Consider the following 17,380-nt stretch of genomic DNA (forward strand, 5'->3'; position numbering starts at 1 on the left):
TGATTTTGGGAGGGAGAATATCACGTGGGAAAGGGGATGGGGCAGGGGAAGAGGCAAGATGGCGACTGAGGGGCTGTGCGCGAGGTAAGGGAAGGCGCGCGTTGCGAGGAGCGACTGACTGATTGGGTGAGGGCGAGGGGAGAAAAAGATCGTGCAGTTTCAAAATGAAATAAAATGATTTTATTTTAAATTGTGGCTAAATCAGCCCGAGAAGGGAGATTGTTGGGCCAGAGCTTAGCCCTACTCCAAAGTCGGCCCCTTTGAATGAATGCATGTGGTTGGTTTTAGTCGTTTTAATGGGGTCATACCCGCAATTGGAAGCTAGTTGGATTCATGCTTAGAAAGTTGAGGTAATTTTAATCTGTTTAAGTCTTCTAACTTTTGTTTGTTTCAAAGCAGGGTTGTTGATTTTTCTTGATTTTCTTGTTTTATCTTTTTGTAAACTGCTTTGAGGTTTTTTTCTTTTAAAGAACCAAGCAGTGTATAAATCTTGTGAAATTAAATAAATGAATAGGAAGCTGCATTCTCATGAGTTAGCCCATTGGCCCGTCTAGCTTGGTGCTGCCCACACCGACCGGAAGTAGTGGCTCTTTGGGGTTCCTGTCAGGGGATGTTGAAAGAGGTACATGGAGATGCTGTTTGGGACTGAACCTGGGAAACTTATGCATGCCAAGCAGATGCTTCAGTCACTGGGCTATGGCCCTTCTTTGGAAGACACACCACTTCCTTTTACTGAGTTGCACCTTTGGTCCATCTAGCTCAGTGTTGCTGGCAGCAGCCACTCTCCAGGTTTTTGGACAGGGTCTTTTCCCCAACCTTACCTAGAGATGCAGCTGGGGATTGAATAAGATGCTCTGCCACTGAGCTATATGCATTCTCCTAAATGTAAAAGAAGGTTCTAGTCCTCATGGTCTTGAATAAAGTGCACACTTAAACAGGGGGCAGGGGAAACTGCCGTATACCAAGTCAGACCATTGGCCCTTCTAGCTCAGTATTGCCTACACGGACTGGCAGCCACTCTCCAGAGTTTCAGACAGGGGACCTTCCCAGCCCTACCTGGAGAGGCTGCTAGGGATTAACCCTTTGCCTTTCTGTGTTTTTTAAAATGGGGTTTTAGAGTTTTTAGGGGGTTTTGAATGTTTTATGTAGTTTTGTAGCAGTTTTATGTAGCTTTTATGTAGTTTTCTGGTAGTTTTATGTAGTTTTAATGTAGTTTTATGTAGTTTTCAATTTCATTGTTCCGCAAGGGACAATGACAATAAAGATATTGTATCGTATCGTATCGCACCAGACAGAAACTGTAAGCACTGAGCTATTTCTCAGTCTTTTACTGAGTTAAAGGCTGATTTAAATAGGATCTTAGGAAGCTGTTTCTTGGTCACTCTGGGCTACATTTTCTTCAGGTGCACAGGAATGGGAAGTTCATATTGGCAATGTACATAAGTGTGCTGTGTGTGTAGAAGTAACTGTACTTGGGGCAGTGTTAGAAACTCGGATATATACGCTATTCACCAAATGGCCCCTTAAGCCTAGGTTAAGAGTGCGCACGCACGCACGCACACACACATATATATACAGTGGTACCTTGGGTTACATACGCTTCAGGTTACAGACGCTTCAGGTTACAGACTCTGCTAACCCAGAAATAGTACCTCGGGTTAAGAACTTTGCTTCAGGATGAGAACAGAAATCGTGCTCCAGTGGCGCAGCGGCAGCAGGAGGCCCCATTAGCTAAAGTGGTGCTTCAGGTTAAGAACAGTTTCAGGTTAAGAACGGACCTCCGGAACGAATTAAGTACTTAACCTGAGGTACCACTGTATATGCAAGAGTATGAAGCAAAAACTGGACAGCCAGTTAGGAGAAGGTCCCCCCAGAGACTGATGGAATTTGATGGATTCTTGACTTCTCTGGGGGATTTCCCAGTGGATAGAGCAGGTAATCCAGTTGGTAATTGCAGAAGAAGGTAATTGCAGAAGAAGTTGAATGTTCCCAAAGTGCTGTATCGAAGCACATTAATGGAAAGTTATGCGGAAGGGAAAAGTGTGGAAGAAAAAGGTGCACAAGCAGCAGAGATGACTGCAGCCTGGAGAGGATTGTCAGGAAAAGACCATTCAAACGTGTTGGGGACTTTCACAAGGTAGTGGACTGAGGCTGGAGTTAGTGCATCAAGAGCCACCACACACAGATGGATCCTGGAGATGGGCTTCAAATGTATTCCTCTTGCCAAGCCGCTCCTGAACAAGAAACAACGTCAGAAGCATCTTACCTGGGCTAAAGAAAAAAAGAACTAGTCTGTTGCTCAGTGGTCCCAAGTCCTCTTTTCTGATGAGAGCAACTTTTGCATCTCATTTGGAAACCAAGGACCCAGAGTCTGGAGGAAGAATGGGGAGGCACACAATGCCAGATGCTTGAAGTCCAGTGTGAAGTTTCCACAGTCTGTGTTGATTTGGGGAGCCATGTCATCAGCTGGTGTTGGTCCACTGTGCTTCATTAAGTCCAGGGTCAACGCATCCGTCTACCAGGAGATTTTTTAGCGCTTCATGCTTCCTTCCGCAGACAAGCTTTATGGGGATGCTGACTTCATTTTCCAGCAGGACTTGGCACCTGCCCACACTGCCAAAAGTACCAAAACCTGCAGAATGCAGAAGAGCTGAAGGCTGCTATTGAAGCATCCTGGTCTACCTTAGCAGTGCCACAGGCTGATAGCATCCATGCCACGCCGCATTGAGGCAGTAATTGATGCAAAAGTGGCCCAAACTGAGTACATATGTATGCTTCTACTTCTCAGAGGTCTAATATTGATCTATTTGCAATCCTTGTTTTGCTGATTGCATTTAATATTCTAATTTTCTGAGATTGTTAATTTGGGGTTTTCATCAGCTGTACACCATAACCATCACAATTATAACAAATAAAGGCTTGACATATCTCGCTTTGCATGTCACGAGTCTATCTCATATATTAGTTTCACCTTTTAAGTTGAATTACTTAAATAAATGAACTTTTCCACGATATTCTAATTTTTCGAGTTTCACCTGTATGTGTTTTACTGAGAGTTGTGAAACTCCATTTATTTGCTGCTGCTTGTTGCATATTTATATCATGATTTCCCTCTCGGGAGCTCCAATGCTCAATAGAAGGCCAAATTTAAAAAATAAAAACTTAAGAGTATTTTGAAAACTAAAGTATGGTACCAATATTTTTATTGTATAAACAAAATAACACATGCATGTTCTATTTATTCATTCACCTTTTGTAACAAACTTCACTTTTTTTCTCCTTGTCACAGTACTCATAACAAATTGGACAGTACTCTTAGCAAATTAGTGTTACACACTACTGTAGTGATAATAGTGCCACCTTATAATTGGTTATGGATTTAGCACAAGTAATACATAGTATATTATTGTCATTTAAAGCAGTGTTGCATACAAATCTAACACAATATTTTATGTAATACACACACATATATACTGATATTTATAAATTTTAATTATTCAAATGACTTATGGTTGTCCACTATTGCTGAGGCTCAGCCCCATTTATGTTTGTGGTGTCCAGTTAACAATTGCCAATGTGGTATTAAAATGTGTCACTCATGTGAATTGTGTTTCTAAGAAAATGGATTCTAAGAAAAAGGATTACTGTAATTGGTAAAATGTGTGACTGAATTGTAAAATATATTACAATATACACAATTCATTTTTTGCTTCACTGTCTTTAGGGGAAAATGGTAACTAAACATGTCGTTGTTGCACTTTTAACCTAGGTTTAAGGGGCCATTTGGCAAATAGCTTGCTTATCTGAGTTTCTAACATTGATTCACAGCTGGTTTTGAAATGGAATCAGCCTTGGTTGCCCTGATGGATGACCTTTATTGTGAGAGGGACAGAGAGTGTGTGATCCTGTTGCATCTTGATCTCTCAGCAACTTTTGATACCATTGACCATAGTATCCTCCTGAACTGATTTAGTGAGATGGGCATTAGAGTGGTTCTGTTTGTATCTTCAAGGTGGTGACTAGAAAGTAGCCTGGGTTAGTGATCCTTGGCCCCTGGCATTTGTGCTATGGGGTTCCACATACTGCTGTGAGGTGTCACCAGTAGGCAGGGATGACACGCAGCTCTAACTCTCCTTAACATCTGAATCAGGAAAGACTGTGAAAGCTTTGAACCTGTGTCTGGATGCAGTGGTGGACTGGATGAGGGCCAGTTAAACTGTGTTTGAATCCTGGGAAGACTCAGGCTCTTTGGGTGGCTTGTTCCCAAGTTTGGGAAGTTGGCAAGGTACCTGCTCTGGATGGGTTTGTACTCCCTCTGAAGGAGCAAGTGCATAGTTTGGGGGTACTCCTGGTTGCATCTTTGCCACTTGAAGCCCAAGTATCCTTTGTGGCAAGAAGTGCCTTTTATCAGCTTCATCCGGTTTGCCAGCCACAACCATTCCTGGACAGGGATAGCTTGGCCACGAGAGTTCATGCATTGGTAACTTTGAGGCTGAATTACTGTAGGGCAGTGGTGTCCAAACTTGTTTCAAAGAGGGCCAGATTTGATGAAGTGAAGGACTGTGAGGGCCTACCAAAGGGCTGACCAAAGTTGTTGACCATTTTTTAGGGTTGAAGTTGTCAAAGCTTTTTTTAAGGTTTTTACCCCAGGAAATAAATTGCCACAGGGGCTGGATTAAACTGACCAGCGGGCTGGATTAGGCCCCCAAAACAGACTTTGGGCATGCCTGCTGTAGGGTGTTGTATGTGGGGCTGCCCTTTGGTCTGGTTTGGAAGCTCAAGTTGCTGCAGAATGCTGCAGCCAGATTACTGATGAAAATTTCTGGTTAAGTCCATGTGACACTAGTGTTCAAAAAGCTGTACTGGCTGCCCATCTGCTACTGAACCAGGTTCAAGGTTCTTGTATTGATTTACAAAACCCTGAACATCTTAGGTCTAGGATATTGTAGGAATCTCCTGAACCCTTATACTCCAGATTGATCACTGAAGTCATCTTCAGCAGTGTCCTTGGTCATTTGGTGACGCTTGTTTGACAACAGTGAGAAATCAAGTCTTACTTAGTGTCATCAGCCCAGTCCTGTGGAATACCCTGCCAATAGAGATTTAACAGACACCTTCTGTGCCAACTTTTAAATGCCTGCTGAAAACTTTTCTACTCCACTAAGCCTATGCAGATCCTACAATGGTCTATTTTTTTAAAATTTCTTTTTCTTTTAACTTGTTTTTAACTTTTTATGATGTTAGTGTTGGTTTCATGCTTTAATGATGTAAACAGCTGTAATATATGTTTATGATATGGCAGTGTATAAATATTGTATATAGAAGTAAATAGATACATTACAATAAAAAAGACAGAAAAGAAGCAAAACAGATACAGTTTTTTCTCTTTCAAAATACATTCTTTTTCTAGAAGCAGCAGAGAGCTGTGGACCATTCTGTTGGGCAGATCAGCTCTGAGAGAACCAGTAAGTAGAGGATGGGTTTGCCACCTCTTTTTTGTTGGGGATGCTTTTCTGGGATGTCTGCCACCATCATTGTGTAACATCTATCCCTTAAACGTGTATACAGAGAGGATTTTTCCATATCGTTCACTTCCCATGTAATATTTGTTCTTCCTTATGCTGCACGTTTGTGTGGAATGGTTTCTGGTGTAGACAGGCTATCTCGCCTGGAATAATAATAATAATAATAATAATAATAATAATAATAATATTATTTATACCCCGCCCATCTGACTGGGTTTCCCCAGCCACTCTGGGCAGCTCCCAACAGAATTAAAAGCACAATAAAATATTAAACATTAAAAACTTCCCTAAACAGGGCTTCCTTCAGATGTCTTCTAAAAGTCAGATAGTTGTTTATTTCCTAGACATCTGATGGGAGGGCGTTCCACAGGGCAGGTGCCACTACCAAGAAGGCCCTCTGCCTGGTTCTCTGTAACCTCACATCTCGCGGTGAGGGAACCGCCAGAAGGCCCTCAAAGCTGGACCTCAGTGTTTGGGCTGAATGATGGGGGTGGAGATGCTCCTTCAGGTATGCTGGGCTGAGGCCGTTTAGTAGAGCAGCCTGCTTCCCTTATTCCCCAACCCCTAAGGAAGGAGTCCCTGATTGCGAGCTGAACATGCCCACATTCTGTCTTCTTCCACCTCAAGGCAAAACAAAAACAAGTTTCTTTTCTTTTTATTATAATTTTATCTTTTTTTAATAGAAGAATTCAAACTGTAAATCAGGGATTCCCTGCAGAAATTCTAGACTACAACCCTATCCATTTCATCGATATAGCCCAATGGTCAGGGATGATTCTGTTATGTATACAGTAATTTGAATGCTAGGTTGGGGGGGGGTGCCACCATGGTGCCCTCCAGATATTGTGGACTGTAACTCCCATCAGCCCCACCCACCATGGCTGATAGGAAAGATTCTGTTCTGCTTATGCTGGAATCTAAACCATAGGTGATTATGATACTCCTTTTTGCTCTTGTCAGGCTTTGTACATGATAGTGGAAATGAGCATGTTCCTTTTTAAGTTCTAAGCATGGAGAATGATGTATTTGCTATTATTTTGGTCTTTTCTAGGCTCAGATTGAGGAAGAGTTGAATAAACACTGGCGGAGGCTGCTCGAAGGGCTTTCATACTACAAGCCCCCCAGGTACAGTAATTTATTCATTATTATTTATCAAGGCTTGCATCCAGCTCAGTAGGTCCACTGAAATGAAAAACTGAAATAAAAGCATATCTGAGACATTTACAAGCTATTAAAAATGAGTAAAACCTACTAATTGGCTATGTAGGTGCTATATTGTCAAAGATCTGTTATTGGAACAGATCATAGAAATGTAAAGTTGGAAGGAACGACAAGGGTCATCTAGTCCAACCCCCTGCAGTGCTGATGGCAGAACCAGACTCTTCAAAAATAAATCTTTAATTGAAAATTTTCAGCGGGAACAGAAAATAGCTAAACAAAATAGGAGCGTCAAAATGATGAAATAGAGCCATGTTCTTTACCACATACTCTGGAGGCTTTTTGAGAATCCTTATGGCTTTTATTTCATTCAGTGTGTGGAAAGATGTGGTGCTGGAAGATAATGTGCTGATTATTTTACAAAAATACTTGTGAAGGATTGGTGATGTGATAGATTAAATGTCACCCATGGCAGCTAAATGGAACTTCCAAGTTCAGAGGCAGTCTAGCACAGAACTTCAGTTGCTGGGGAGGCAACAGCACGGAATAGCTCAGCTGTGACCACCAAAAACCCATAGAAATTAGGGTTTCTGATTGGCTACAATTGGAAGTGGCATGCCGGACTAAATGTGTGCTTGGCTAGAACTGGTAGAACTTCTCTTATGTTCTTAATTTCAAATGAGTCAGATGAAGTTTCTATACCTTGTTTCAAGGGCTTGAGCTAGTTGGGTAACATTTCCAGTGTCTAGTTGATGGAGCTTAGTCCTTGTAAGTCCTTCAGAGGGGAGGAAATAGTTTTCACAATACAGCTGTTATAAAGATGTCTAAATTTCATGCTTGTTTTGCTTTATGAACAAAAAGCTTTTGTGAGTTTTCATTACCACAAGTTAACTTTTTAATAATAATAAAAAAATCTGCAGTGCAAGTTCGGCCGAGAAAGTGAAAGCTGACAAAAATGTTGCTGCTCCGCTGAAGGAGTTGGGTTTGAGAACCAGCAAGTTCTTGGTGAGTAGGTGTAACAGGCAGCTCTGTTGCTTCCTTTGTTATTTCCTGATAAGCTTTCCTCTGGACAGAAGTGGTGGGAGGATTGCAAGAAAGAGTTATCACCATCTAATTCCCTATTTGAGTGGCAGTAGTTTCTGGTGGGGTTTGAGATTTGATCTGATGACTCAGCATAATTTGGAAGCACAATACTTCATAGAAGCCTTGAGAGCTAACGGGGACAAATTTAATTTGCTGTACTCTCCTTTAAAAAAAATGGTTCAAAGGAGGTGTATTGAATGTGCCCACCCCTTAACGGAAGCTGGCTGAATGTGTGTGTTACTCCAGGGTTTGGATGAAGAGCAAAGCGTGCAGCTGTTACAGTGTTTTCTTCAAGAAGATTATAGGGGGACCAGAGACTCATTAAAGGTTGGTAATTTTCAGCTGTGTGGGGATCTATCTTCAGTGTTTATGTTGACATATGTTGCTACAGATGGGTTTGTGTAGCTGGGAATCTGCTAATCCCTTTCTCTGTGTGATGCTGCAAAGTTGGGTAAGGCCTAACTTCTTGGCCACATTAGCCATGCTAGCAATCTCCTTAAAGTGAATTTCATTAAGTCTGCAGTCCTTTCCTAACTTGAGGGCCCTCCAGACATTTTGGACTACAGCTCCCATCAGCCTCTGCATCATATGGCTGTGCTGTCTGGGGCTGATGGGAGTTATAGTCCAAAACCTTTGGAGGGCCCCGGTCTGCTGTGCACACTGCCTTCAGGCAACAGTGATGGCCACCAGCTTTAAAAAAGGATTAGACATAGCAATGAAGGAGAAGTGGCAAGTAGCCATTGATGGCTTTAATGACTATGCCCTTGCTTCCATGGTCAGAGGCACTAATGCTTCTGAATACCACTTGCTGAAAACTGCAGATGGGAAGAGTGCTCTTGCACTTGGGTCCTGCTTGTGGGCTTCCCATTGGGGCATCTGGTTGGCCACTGTGAGAATAGGATGCTGTTGGGCCAAAGGCCTGATCCAGCAGGGCTCTTACTATATTTTTTTGTGTTCTAAAAATAGGTCCCATTGAATTTAGCAGTAAGCTAGTTCTTGGTAAGATTTTTAAATGCACTAATAAACATTTTTAAGTGAGCCAAGTTTGAAGCTTGAAATCTGGAGGATGGTGGGGTGGGGAATGATAACCAAATTCCCTTGCAGTGCTTCCAGTATACATGAGATTTTGTTTCATGCCACAAGCTATTTTATGATGCTGTTAATGGTTATCAGTTACTTTATGTTATTTTTATTATGTTTCTGCATAGGCTGTTTTGGAAGACGAAAGGCAGAGTCAGGCTTTGATACTGAAGGTCAGTAACTTGATGCTGCAATCTTATTTTGGATGGTCATTTCTACACGCTGCTTTTCTGCAGATAGATGTGGAATCTGCTGATGGTCCTTGCAACTTGAGGAGCTGTGGTGGTGATGACCACAATGGACGTGGATTTGCTGGCACTTGTGACAGTTGCAAGGCTGCCTCCCTCCCACCTCATCATCCAGATGTGTAGCATATTACAGTCATACCTCGGGTTGAAGTAGCTTCAGGATAAGTATTTTCGGATTGCGCGTTGCTGCGACCCGGAAGTAACGGAGTGTGTTACTTCTGGGTTTCGCCGCATGCGCAGAAGCAGCGAATTGTGACCTGTGCAGATGTGGGTTGCGTTCACTTCTGGATGCGAATCGGGCTCCGCAACGGATCCCATTCGCATCCAGAGGTACTACTGTAATTGTCCTTGGAGCAGTCATAAAGCTATTTCCCTTCAGAACAGGTGTTAAAATAAGGGAGTCTTCTAAAAATATATATCTCCCCACCACCACTAAGCAAATGTTTTAATGGATAAACATGCTGGGTGTGTGTGTGTGTGTGTGTGTGTGTGTGTGTGTGTATTTTAAAATGCCACAGTCTTAAGGGACAAGATGAGAAGAAAGACCTTAAGATTTTCAGTGGAAGGTCCCTTTAAGTAGAGTGAGTTGAAGAAATTGATGACATTCTGGGACCTTTAATAGAGAGGTTGGGGAATATTTTAGTGACAACTCCTCCCATCAGACCCAAGCAGGTTGGCCATACAGTCAGGGATGATGGGAACTGGAGTCCAACAGCATCTGGAAAGCCACAGGTTCCTTAGCCCTGTTTTATAACCCAGAACACCATAAAGTCTTGGGGTTAAGGGAAAGAATTGACTACAGTGGTACCTCTGGTTACAAACTTAATTCATTCCAGAGGTCCGTTCTTAACCTGAAACCGTTCTTAACCTGAGGTACCACTTTAGCTAATGGGGTTTCCCGCTCCCACCGTGCGATTTCTGTTCTCATCCTGAGGTAAAGTTCTTAACCTGAGGTACTACTTCCGGGTTAGTGGAGTTTGTAACCTGAAGTGTCTGTAACCTGAGGGGTCTGTAACCCGAGGTACCACTGTATTTAGTAGAAAATTAATAGAAGGATGTAGGGGAGGTCATCTAAAATCAAAATGCAGCTACTAGTGTTAACGGGTGGTGATATATATTTCCACAGCTTGCTGACTATTACTATGAAGAGCGGATCTGTATCCTGCGCTGTGTCCTCCAGCTTCTCACATATTTCCAGGATGAGAGACACCCTTACATGGTGGGTATTGGGCTTTTATTTCCTGGTTCTCCGCACAATAGAAATATTAAAATAAATCTGTCCCTGGTGGTGCTCTTAATCAAATTATTTTGCTTTATAAAAGGCTCAGTATTCTCATTGTGTGGAAAAACTGGATAAGGAGCTGGTTCCTAATTACCGGAAGCAGTTTGAGGAGCTGTACCAATCCGAAGCACCCACATGGGAGACCCACGGGAGCCTAATGGTATTTTGTTCCTTCCAGCTTTTTGTATTTCTGACTTTCATTATTTGAATGTTTTAAAATAGTGGTTTATAACTTTTTTTGCTGGTAATTTCATTATTTTATTCATTGTGTAAATCATTTTAAAGGGTTGTTTCTGCTTTTAGAACCAAGCAGTATATACATTTTCAGAAATAAATGAATAAATTAGCCCCAGCCAGCCTGACCAAAATCCACATGGGATTGAGTTGCTTAAAAGCTATCTTTTCTCTCTCTCCCCGCCCTAACCCCCATGTTGTGTTTGCATGTAATTGTAATTCGGATCCTGCTTATTCAGACCGAGCGGCAGGTGTCTCGCTGGTTCATGCAGTGCCTCCAGGAGCAGTCAATGCTGCTGGAAGTCATTTTCCTCTACTATGCCTACTTCGAGATGGCAGCAGAAGAGTTGCTGACTTTCACCAAAATGTTCAAAGATCAGGGGTTTGGCTCCCGGCAGACCAACAGGCACCTGGTGGATGAGAACATGGATCATCTCGTCGAGCGCATCGGGTGAGTAGGGGAGCCTCTCAAAAAGGCTGTTGCAGCCCCAAGCATGTTCCAAATTGTTGGAAGATTTAGGGTAGGCAAAAGAAAATCCTTCCTCACACAACACATTGTTTAACTATGGAACTTGCTCCCGCAGGAGGCAGTAATGGTCACCAGCCTGGCTTTAAAAAGGGAATTGGACAAATCCGTAGAGGAGGGGGATATCAATGGCTACTAGTCACGATGGCTATGCTTGCAGTTGGAGGCAGCAGTGCTTCTGAATATCAGTTGCTGGAAGCCACAGGAGGGAAGAGTGCCCTTGTGCTCAGATCCTGCTTGTGGCTTCCCTACAGGTTGGCTCCTGTGAGAACAGGATCCTGAACTAGATGGGGCTAATGGCCTGATTCAGCATGACCTTCTATTCTTATTTATTCATTGCATTTATATAATACCTTTCTGCCAGGGTACCCAAGCAGTTTACAGTTTTAAAGCACTAAGACAAATGATATAATATGTAAAGGTTTTATTTGGGTGGGGGCAGGCCAACTGGAGCAGACCCTGATGTTGTCTGGGCTGCCTCCCTTGCACTCCTCTGTCCCTTTTTCTTAATGTCTTCACAGCCTGCTTCTGCCACAACATTGTTTTATGTCCAAAGGTTTATTAGGGTGGTGGGGTAGTACACAGATGTATGTGAAAAACATCCATGCATCTATTTTGCCACATCTGGGTGGATGTGTTGAGAATATGTAGAGAGATTCTGCAGCCAAAGCATATAATACTCGGTGTTTTTACATGTCTTTTTTTAAACCATTGTGGGCAAAAGGGCCCACTTTGCTCTTGGCATTACAGTGCCACATCTAGTTTGCTCGTGAGCATTACAGAAACTGGAAGAGACACATTCCTTCATTTTGCAGTTAATGACTTTGCTGTCTGTTTTTGCTGACCAGCCATCAAAGCTGCTCTGATTTTTTTCTTTTTTACATCACATCTCTCAAAGAAAAAATATGGTTGAAAAAAATAAAGAAATAATTGCACATGATCTCCTGAATATTTCTTATTCCAGTTCTAACTTCCTTGACCCACCCCGTCCCTCACCTATATCTTTTTCTTGCCACCTTACTCCTTATCTTCCAGGTACTTCAGTGCTCTCATTCTAGTGGAAGGCATGGAAATTGACTCTCTGCATGAGCGCGTGTTGGATGACAGGAAAGAGGAGCATAAATTCTCTGGCAGCGGGCAGATCCGCCAAGTAAGCCTATTTCAAGTCCTGCCTGTTCAGTGGTGAAACCTACAAAAGAATAATCAGGAAAGCCAGTGGGGTGTAGTATTTAGGGTATTGGGCTAGGACCTGGGAAACCAGAGTCCAAATGTCCACTTGGCTATGAAGGTCATCTTGGGCCAGTCACTTTCTCTCAGCCTAACCCATCTCACAGGAGGATAAAATGGGGAGAAGGATATCTATGTACACCACCTTGTGCTCCTTGGAGGAAAGATGGGATATAAATGTAATTTTAAAAATGAATGCTTCTATGTCCAAATTCCCTGAGTAAGAGCTTGATTCTCTTGTTCCGAGTAGGAGGTGGACTGCTTGCTGTTAACTCTTGGGGATGTCACACATCATGCCCCAGTTCTCTTGGCCTGGGCTTTGCTGCGCCACATGTTGAGCCCTGAAGAGTCTCCTAGCGCGATCAGAAGGATGGGCAGCACAGCTATTCAGCTGAATGTATTTCAGTACCTCACCAAGCTTCTCCGGTCAATAAGCAGCGAGGGAAATGTGAGTCTCAGGTCTTGTGCAATCTCATGGAAGGCTCTTGAGCAGAGGTGGGTGGAACCTCCAGCCTCTGCGGGCCAATCTTGGCCCACCCAAGGGTCCAGTTTGACCCCTGAGACACTTTCCCCATAACTATGCCAGCTGTCAAACAGGTGACAAGTTGGAACTTGTGCATAGAAGGGCAACCAAGATGATTAAGGGTTGGAAATCAAGCCTTATAAGGAACGGTTGAGGGAGCTGGGTATTTTTAGCCTAGAAAAGAAGAGACAGAGAGGAGAAATGATAGCCATCTTCAAATATTTGAAGGGCTATCACATGGAGGATGGAGCAAGCTTCTTTTCTCGTGCTCTAGAGGGTAGGATTCCAACCAATGGATTCAAGTTACAAGAAAGGAGATTCCACCTAATTTAAGGAAGAACTTCCTGACAATAAGAGCTGTTTGACAGTGGAATGAACTACCTCAGGAGTGTGTGGACTCTCCCTCATTGAAGGTTTTTAAGCAGAGGTTGGATGGTTGGATGCTGTAGTTGAGATTCCTGCATTGCAGGGGGTTGGACTAGATGACCTTTGTTGTGCCAGGCAACAACATTCCTTTTCAACCAGGCCTTTTGCTTTTAACTATGGCTTTTTAAAATATGGGTGTGATGTACTAATGTTGTTCTCCACACCTCCCCCCAGTTTTAATGTATGTGTTTTAATTTTTTTTAGTTGCTGTGGCAAAAAAGCAACTAATAAATTTAATAGCTAAATAAATGTATTCATTTTTACATTTGCAGAGTTTGGGCTTGTTACAGTGGTGCCCCGCAAGACGAATGCCTCGCAAAACAAAAAATGTGCAAGACGAAAGGGTTTTTCGGTTTTTGCGTTGCTTCGCTAGATGATTTTCCCTATGGGCTTGCTTCGCAAGACGAAAACGTCTTGCGAGTTCGTTCGCTTGAAGAGGCGCAGTTGTGACGGACCGTGCTTCATAAGACAAAAAACATCGCAAGACGAAAAGACTCGCGGGACGAATTAATTTCGTCTTGCGAGGCACCACTGTACTTTGGGTTGTGTGATCGTAATAGATGTCTCATTAAATTTTGTGCTCAACTTTTATAGTTTCTGAATGAGTCTTTGTTCACTCCATATCCTTTCCTCCCACTCTCTTTGCTCTGCAGTGCATCGCCAGCACAGCCTGCATGTGCATTTATGGCCTGCTCTCCTTTGTGCTGACCTCCTTGGAGTTGCACACATTGGGCAATCAGCAGGTAGGAGGCCAAAGGCTTAAGACGGGAGTTGGTGGTTCCGACATTGGGTGGGCACCCAAGTTTGGTGAAGTCTGGTTTAAACAGTCTTGAACCTGGTTTAATTCTTGAGGTTTACAGTGGAAGAACCAGAAACAAGTGATGTGTAATGTGGTGGGTGGTTTTCTCTCTCCTTTCTAAAGGACATAATAGATACAGCATGTGAAGTTCTGGCTTCTTCCAGCATTCCTCCACTGTTCTGGAAAACAGTAAGTTAGCTGCATTTGGCCTGCATTTCCTTACATTGTATTCCTTTGACCAAAGCCTTTATGGGGAAATCATCTTTTGGGCTTTGGACCTCTGCTTGCTGTTTTGAGCAATAGACTTCTTGTGTTGCTCTTCTTTGCATTGTGGCCTTCAGAAAACTATTGGTGATGGGCACTATTATAGTTGTGATGGACAGAGTGTGTTCTTTACTTCATTCTGATTAGCAGCAGTGGATTCCAAGACTGACTGGGGAGTAGGAAAGTGGCGAGTTGCAGTGCTGACCAGCCTGGGGCCCTGCATCCATGTGGACTCTGAGGCTGGCAGACAGAGAAATCAGCAGAGCTGGGGATCTGCTGCTGCAGTCTGTTTGGTCTTTACCTCCTTTGATGGCCTCGGCTTCCCATCCACTGCCTTTTGTCACACTGTAGGTTGCACTGTGGCCAGGGGAACTGCCACATGGCAACACACTTTCATTTTTATTACATAGTCTGTTATAAACTTTTCTGTCTCAACCTTCTATTGCTCATGCACCATCTCCAAACTTGTCCACCTCTAAACTTCCAGTGGCTAGGATGTGGAGCACGCTAGTGCTCTAAAGCTAGGAACTCCCAATGCCCAAGCTGATCTGATGTTAGCAGCTCAAGAAAATGCCTTTGATTAGCACCAGTTTGTAATGGACATTCTGTGCATGTCTTTCTCACACCAGGAGCCAAGTGCAGGTCTGGGCATTATTTTGGACAGTGTCTGCGGGATGTTCCCCCACCTCCTCTCTCCTCTTCTGCAGTTACTCACAGCCCTTGTGTCTGATAAATCTACAGCAAAAAAGGTACATTTGGAGGCTAATAAATCCTAGAGTGCTTTTAATTACCACTGTCTGGAACCAGTGCAGTTGTTAGAATGTGGAAATTATACTGGGGAGACTGGTTTAAAAATTTGTATTCAGTCACAGGGTGGAGCTTGGGCTTTTAAAGTCAGTCTTTCAAAAGGTAGTCATGGTGATAAAAATAAGATGGGGCATGCACACTACCTTAGATAAAATAGTGGGGTGGTTATGTGAAAGATATATCAGACGTCCAACTCCTTCCCACAATGAAGGAGTCTCTGCCTTTGTCCCCCCACCTCTCTGCTTAAAGGTCTATAGCTTCTTGGATAAGATGTCCTTCTACATAGAGGTCTACAAGCACAAGCCTCCCGATGTAGTTTCTCATGAAGACGGTACCCTGTGGCGAAGGCAGGCGCCGAAGCTGCTGTATCCCCTTGGTAAGAAAGAAGGCAGGGCTCTTTGCCCCAGGGTCGTCCCAACTCCTTGTTTGTCCTCTCTAATTATTCTTATTCTTATTACACTCATATCCCACCTTTCTTCCAAGGAGCTCGAGGTGGTGTACGTAGTTCTCCCCACTCCATTTTATCCTCACAACAGCCCTGTGAGGTAGGTTAGGCTGAGAGGCAATGATTGGCTCAAGGTCACCCAGTGAGCTTCATGGCTGAGCAAGGGGATTTGAACACTTGTCTCCCAATACCTGTCAAGCAGCATGGGAAGCAGAAGTTGTGACCATTTGGGATCCTACAGTTTTATGTTCTGCTGGGGCGGCCGGCATCAAATGCCCAGGGCCACCTTCTGGACCATAATTGCCAGCTTGGAACTGTAACCCTATCTAATAGTCCAAAAGATTTCCATGATAACTGAATGATACTGCAAAGATCCAAAACAATGGAGAGGCATATGTGTGGCCAAAAAAGTGAAAACTTTAGGAGAGTAATGGGACAATAAATAGGCAGGGCAGGAGTGGGGAATATTTTTCAGGCTGAGGACCACATTCTTTTCCAGGAGCCACATGCCGGTGGTGGTGGGGCAAAGGCAGAAGTTGGCAGAGCAGCAAATGTGCATCTTACCAGTAGGCTAGTTTCTACAGAGTCATGGACACACCTCTCCATCTTCTGTCTAGACAAACCAAAGGCAGCATCAGAGTTCAGGTGCATGTTCCAGGAAGCTGAAAACCTTCAATGCGGGTGGGAAGCAGGAACAGGAGTGGGTGGCCTGGTGGGCTTGAGGTAGAGGATGGAATATGAATGAAAGGTGTGAGAGATGATGGTATCAGTGTGTCAAAACTTTGCTTCCTTAATAATAGAGCCAATAACAAGAAGCTTCTGTGACATTTTCTGATTATTGTGTTTTGATTGAGTTGGTGGTGATGGGACATAATAAATATTATCACCATCATCATTCCCTTGGCACATAAGTTTGGTGACTCTATGGTAATTTCTATTTCTATTTTGCACCTATTTTACACCTATCAAAACAATGTGAAAGTTAAATGTTGGTTTGTTAGTTGTTCTGTGTATACTACTTGCACTTAGCTTAAAGGTAAAAGGACCCCTGACCATCTTGCTTTATTGGCCGAGGGAGCTGGCATACAGCTTCTGGGTCATGTGGCCAGCATGACTAAGCCGCTTCTGGCGAACCAGAGCAGCACACGGAAACGCTGTTTACCTTCCCACCGGAGCGGTACCTATTTATCTACTTGCACTTGATGTGCTTTCGAACTGCTAGGTTGGCAGGAGCAGGGACCGAGCAATGGGAGCTCACCCCATCGCAGGGATTCGAACTGCCAACCTTCTGATCGGAAAGTCCTAGGCTCTGTGGTTCAACCCACAGTGCCACCCACGTCCCGCACTTAGCTTGGGTGAAACCAAATGATCCTGTGATATTTTTCTTTGTATCTGGCTTGGTTTTGTCGTATTTTGTTCTTATGTAATGCCACAAGATAATAAAATTATTAACCAGGCAGGTGCCTTCACTTTGTTCTTTTTGGCACCTGCTAAACCCGCCCCCCTGTTTTTTAGACAAGCCTGACCAGATATCTAGAAAGTCAATGCAATTATTAATCTATTGTTAACCTATTGCTAGTTTAACCTTATGAAGTGAGAAAGTGGATTGGTTGTCTTATTCTGCAGCTGATTCATGCTATCCTGTATATGTGCCCTGAGATGGATCCTCACAGCAGGTATAGTTTTTAAGCAAAGGCTGGATGGCCATCTTATCATGGATGCTTTTGTTGAGATTCCTGGATTTCAGGGGGTT

The 17,380-nt window shown here is 43.4% G+C and overlaps 1 protein-coding gene across 4 annotated transcripts in view; it reads left to right on the forward strand.

The window, feature by feature from the left end:
- The first annotated feature begins 38 nt into the window (after nt 1-38).
- The window catches only part of NUP188 (nucleoporin 188), a 47,541-nt gene continuing 30,199 nt past the window's right edge, over nt 39-17,380 (forward strand). For 2 of the 4 annotated variants that reach the window (XM_053373312.1, XM_053373315.1), the window contains exons 1-15: nt 39-84; nt 5,411-5,465; nt 6,577-6,650; nt 7,604-7,688; nt 8,013-8,093; nt 8,975-9,019; nt 10,221-10,313; nt 10,417-10,536; nt 10,850-11,061; nt 12,172-12,286; nt 12,614-12,811; nt 13,966-14,055; nt 14,235-14,300; nt 15,005-15,124; nt 15,432-15,558. In XM_053373312.1, coding sequence (XP_053229287.1) covers nt 59-84; nt 5,411-5,465; nt 6,577-6,650; nt 7,604-7,688; nt 8,013-8,093; nt 8,975-9,019; nt 10,221-10,313; nt 10,417-10,536; nt 10,850-11,061; nt 12,172-12,286; nt 12,614-12,811; nt 13,966-14,055; nt 14,235-14,300; nt 15,005-15,124; nt 15,432-15,558 — 1,507 coding nt within the window. In that variant the 5' untranslated portion in view covers nt 39-58. Of the gene's footprint in view, nt 85-147; nt 351-5,410; nt 5,466-6,576; nt 6,651-7,603; nt 7,689-8,012; nt 8,094-8,974; nt 9,020-10,220; nt 10,314-10,416; nt 10,537-10,849; nt 11,062-12,171; nt 12,287-12,613; nt 12,812-13,965; nt 14,056-14,234; nt 14,301-15,004; nt 15,125-15,431; nt 15,559-17,380 lie in introns of those variants that run through there. The other 2 variants (XM_053373313.1, XM_053373316.1) reach the window with 2 other exon arrangements.

The sequence above is a fragment of the Podarcis raffonei genome, chromosome Z (genome assembly GCF_027172205.1).
Source record: "Podarcis raffonei isolate rPodRaf1 chromosome Z, rPodRaf1.pri, whole genome shotgun sequence".
In the NCBI taxonomy this organism is placed as follows: Eukaryota; Metazoa; Chordata; class Lepidosauria; order Squamata; family Lacertidae; genus Podarcis; species Podarcis raffonei.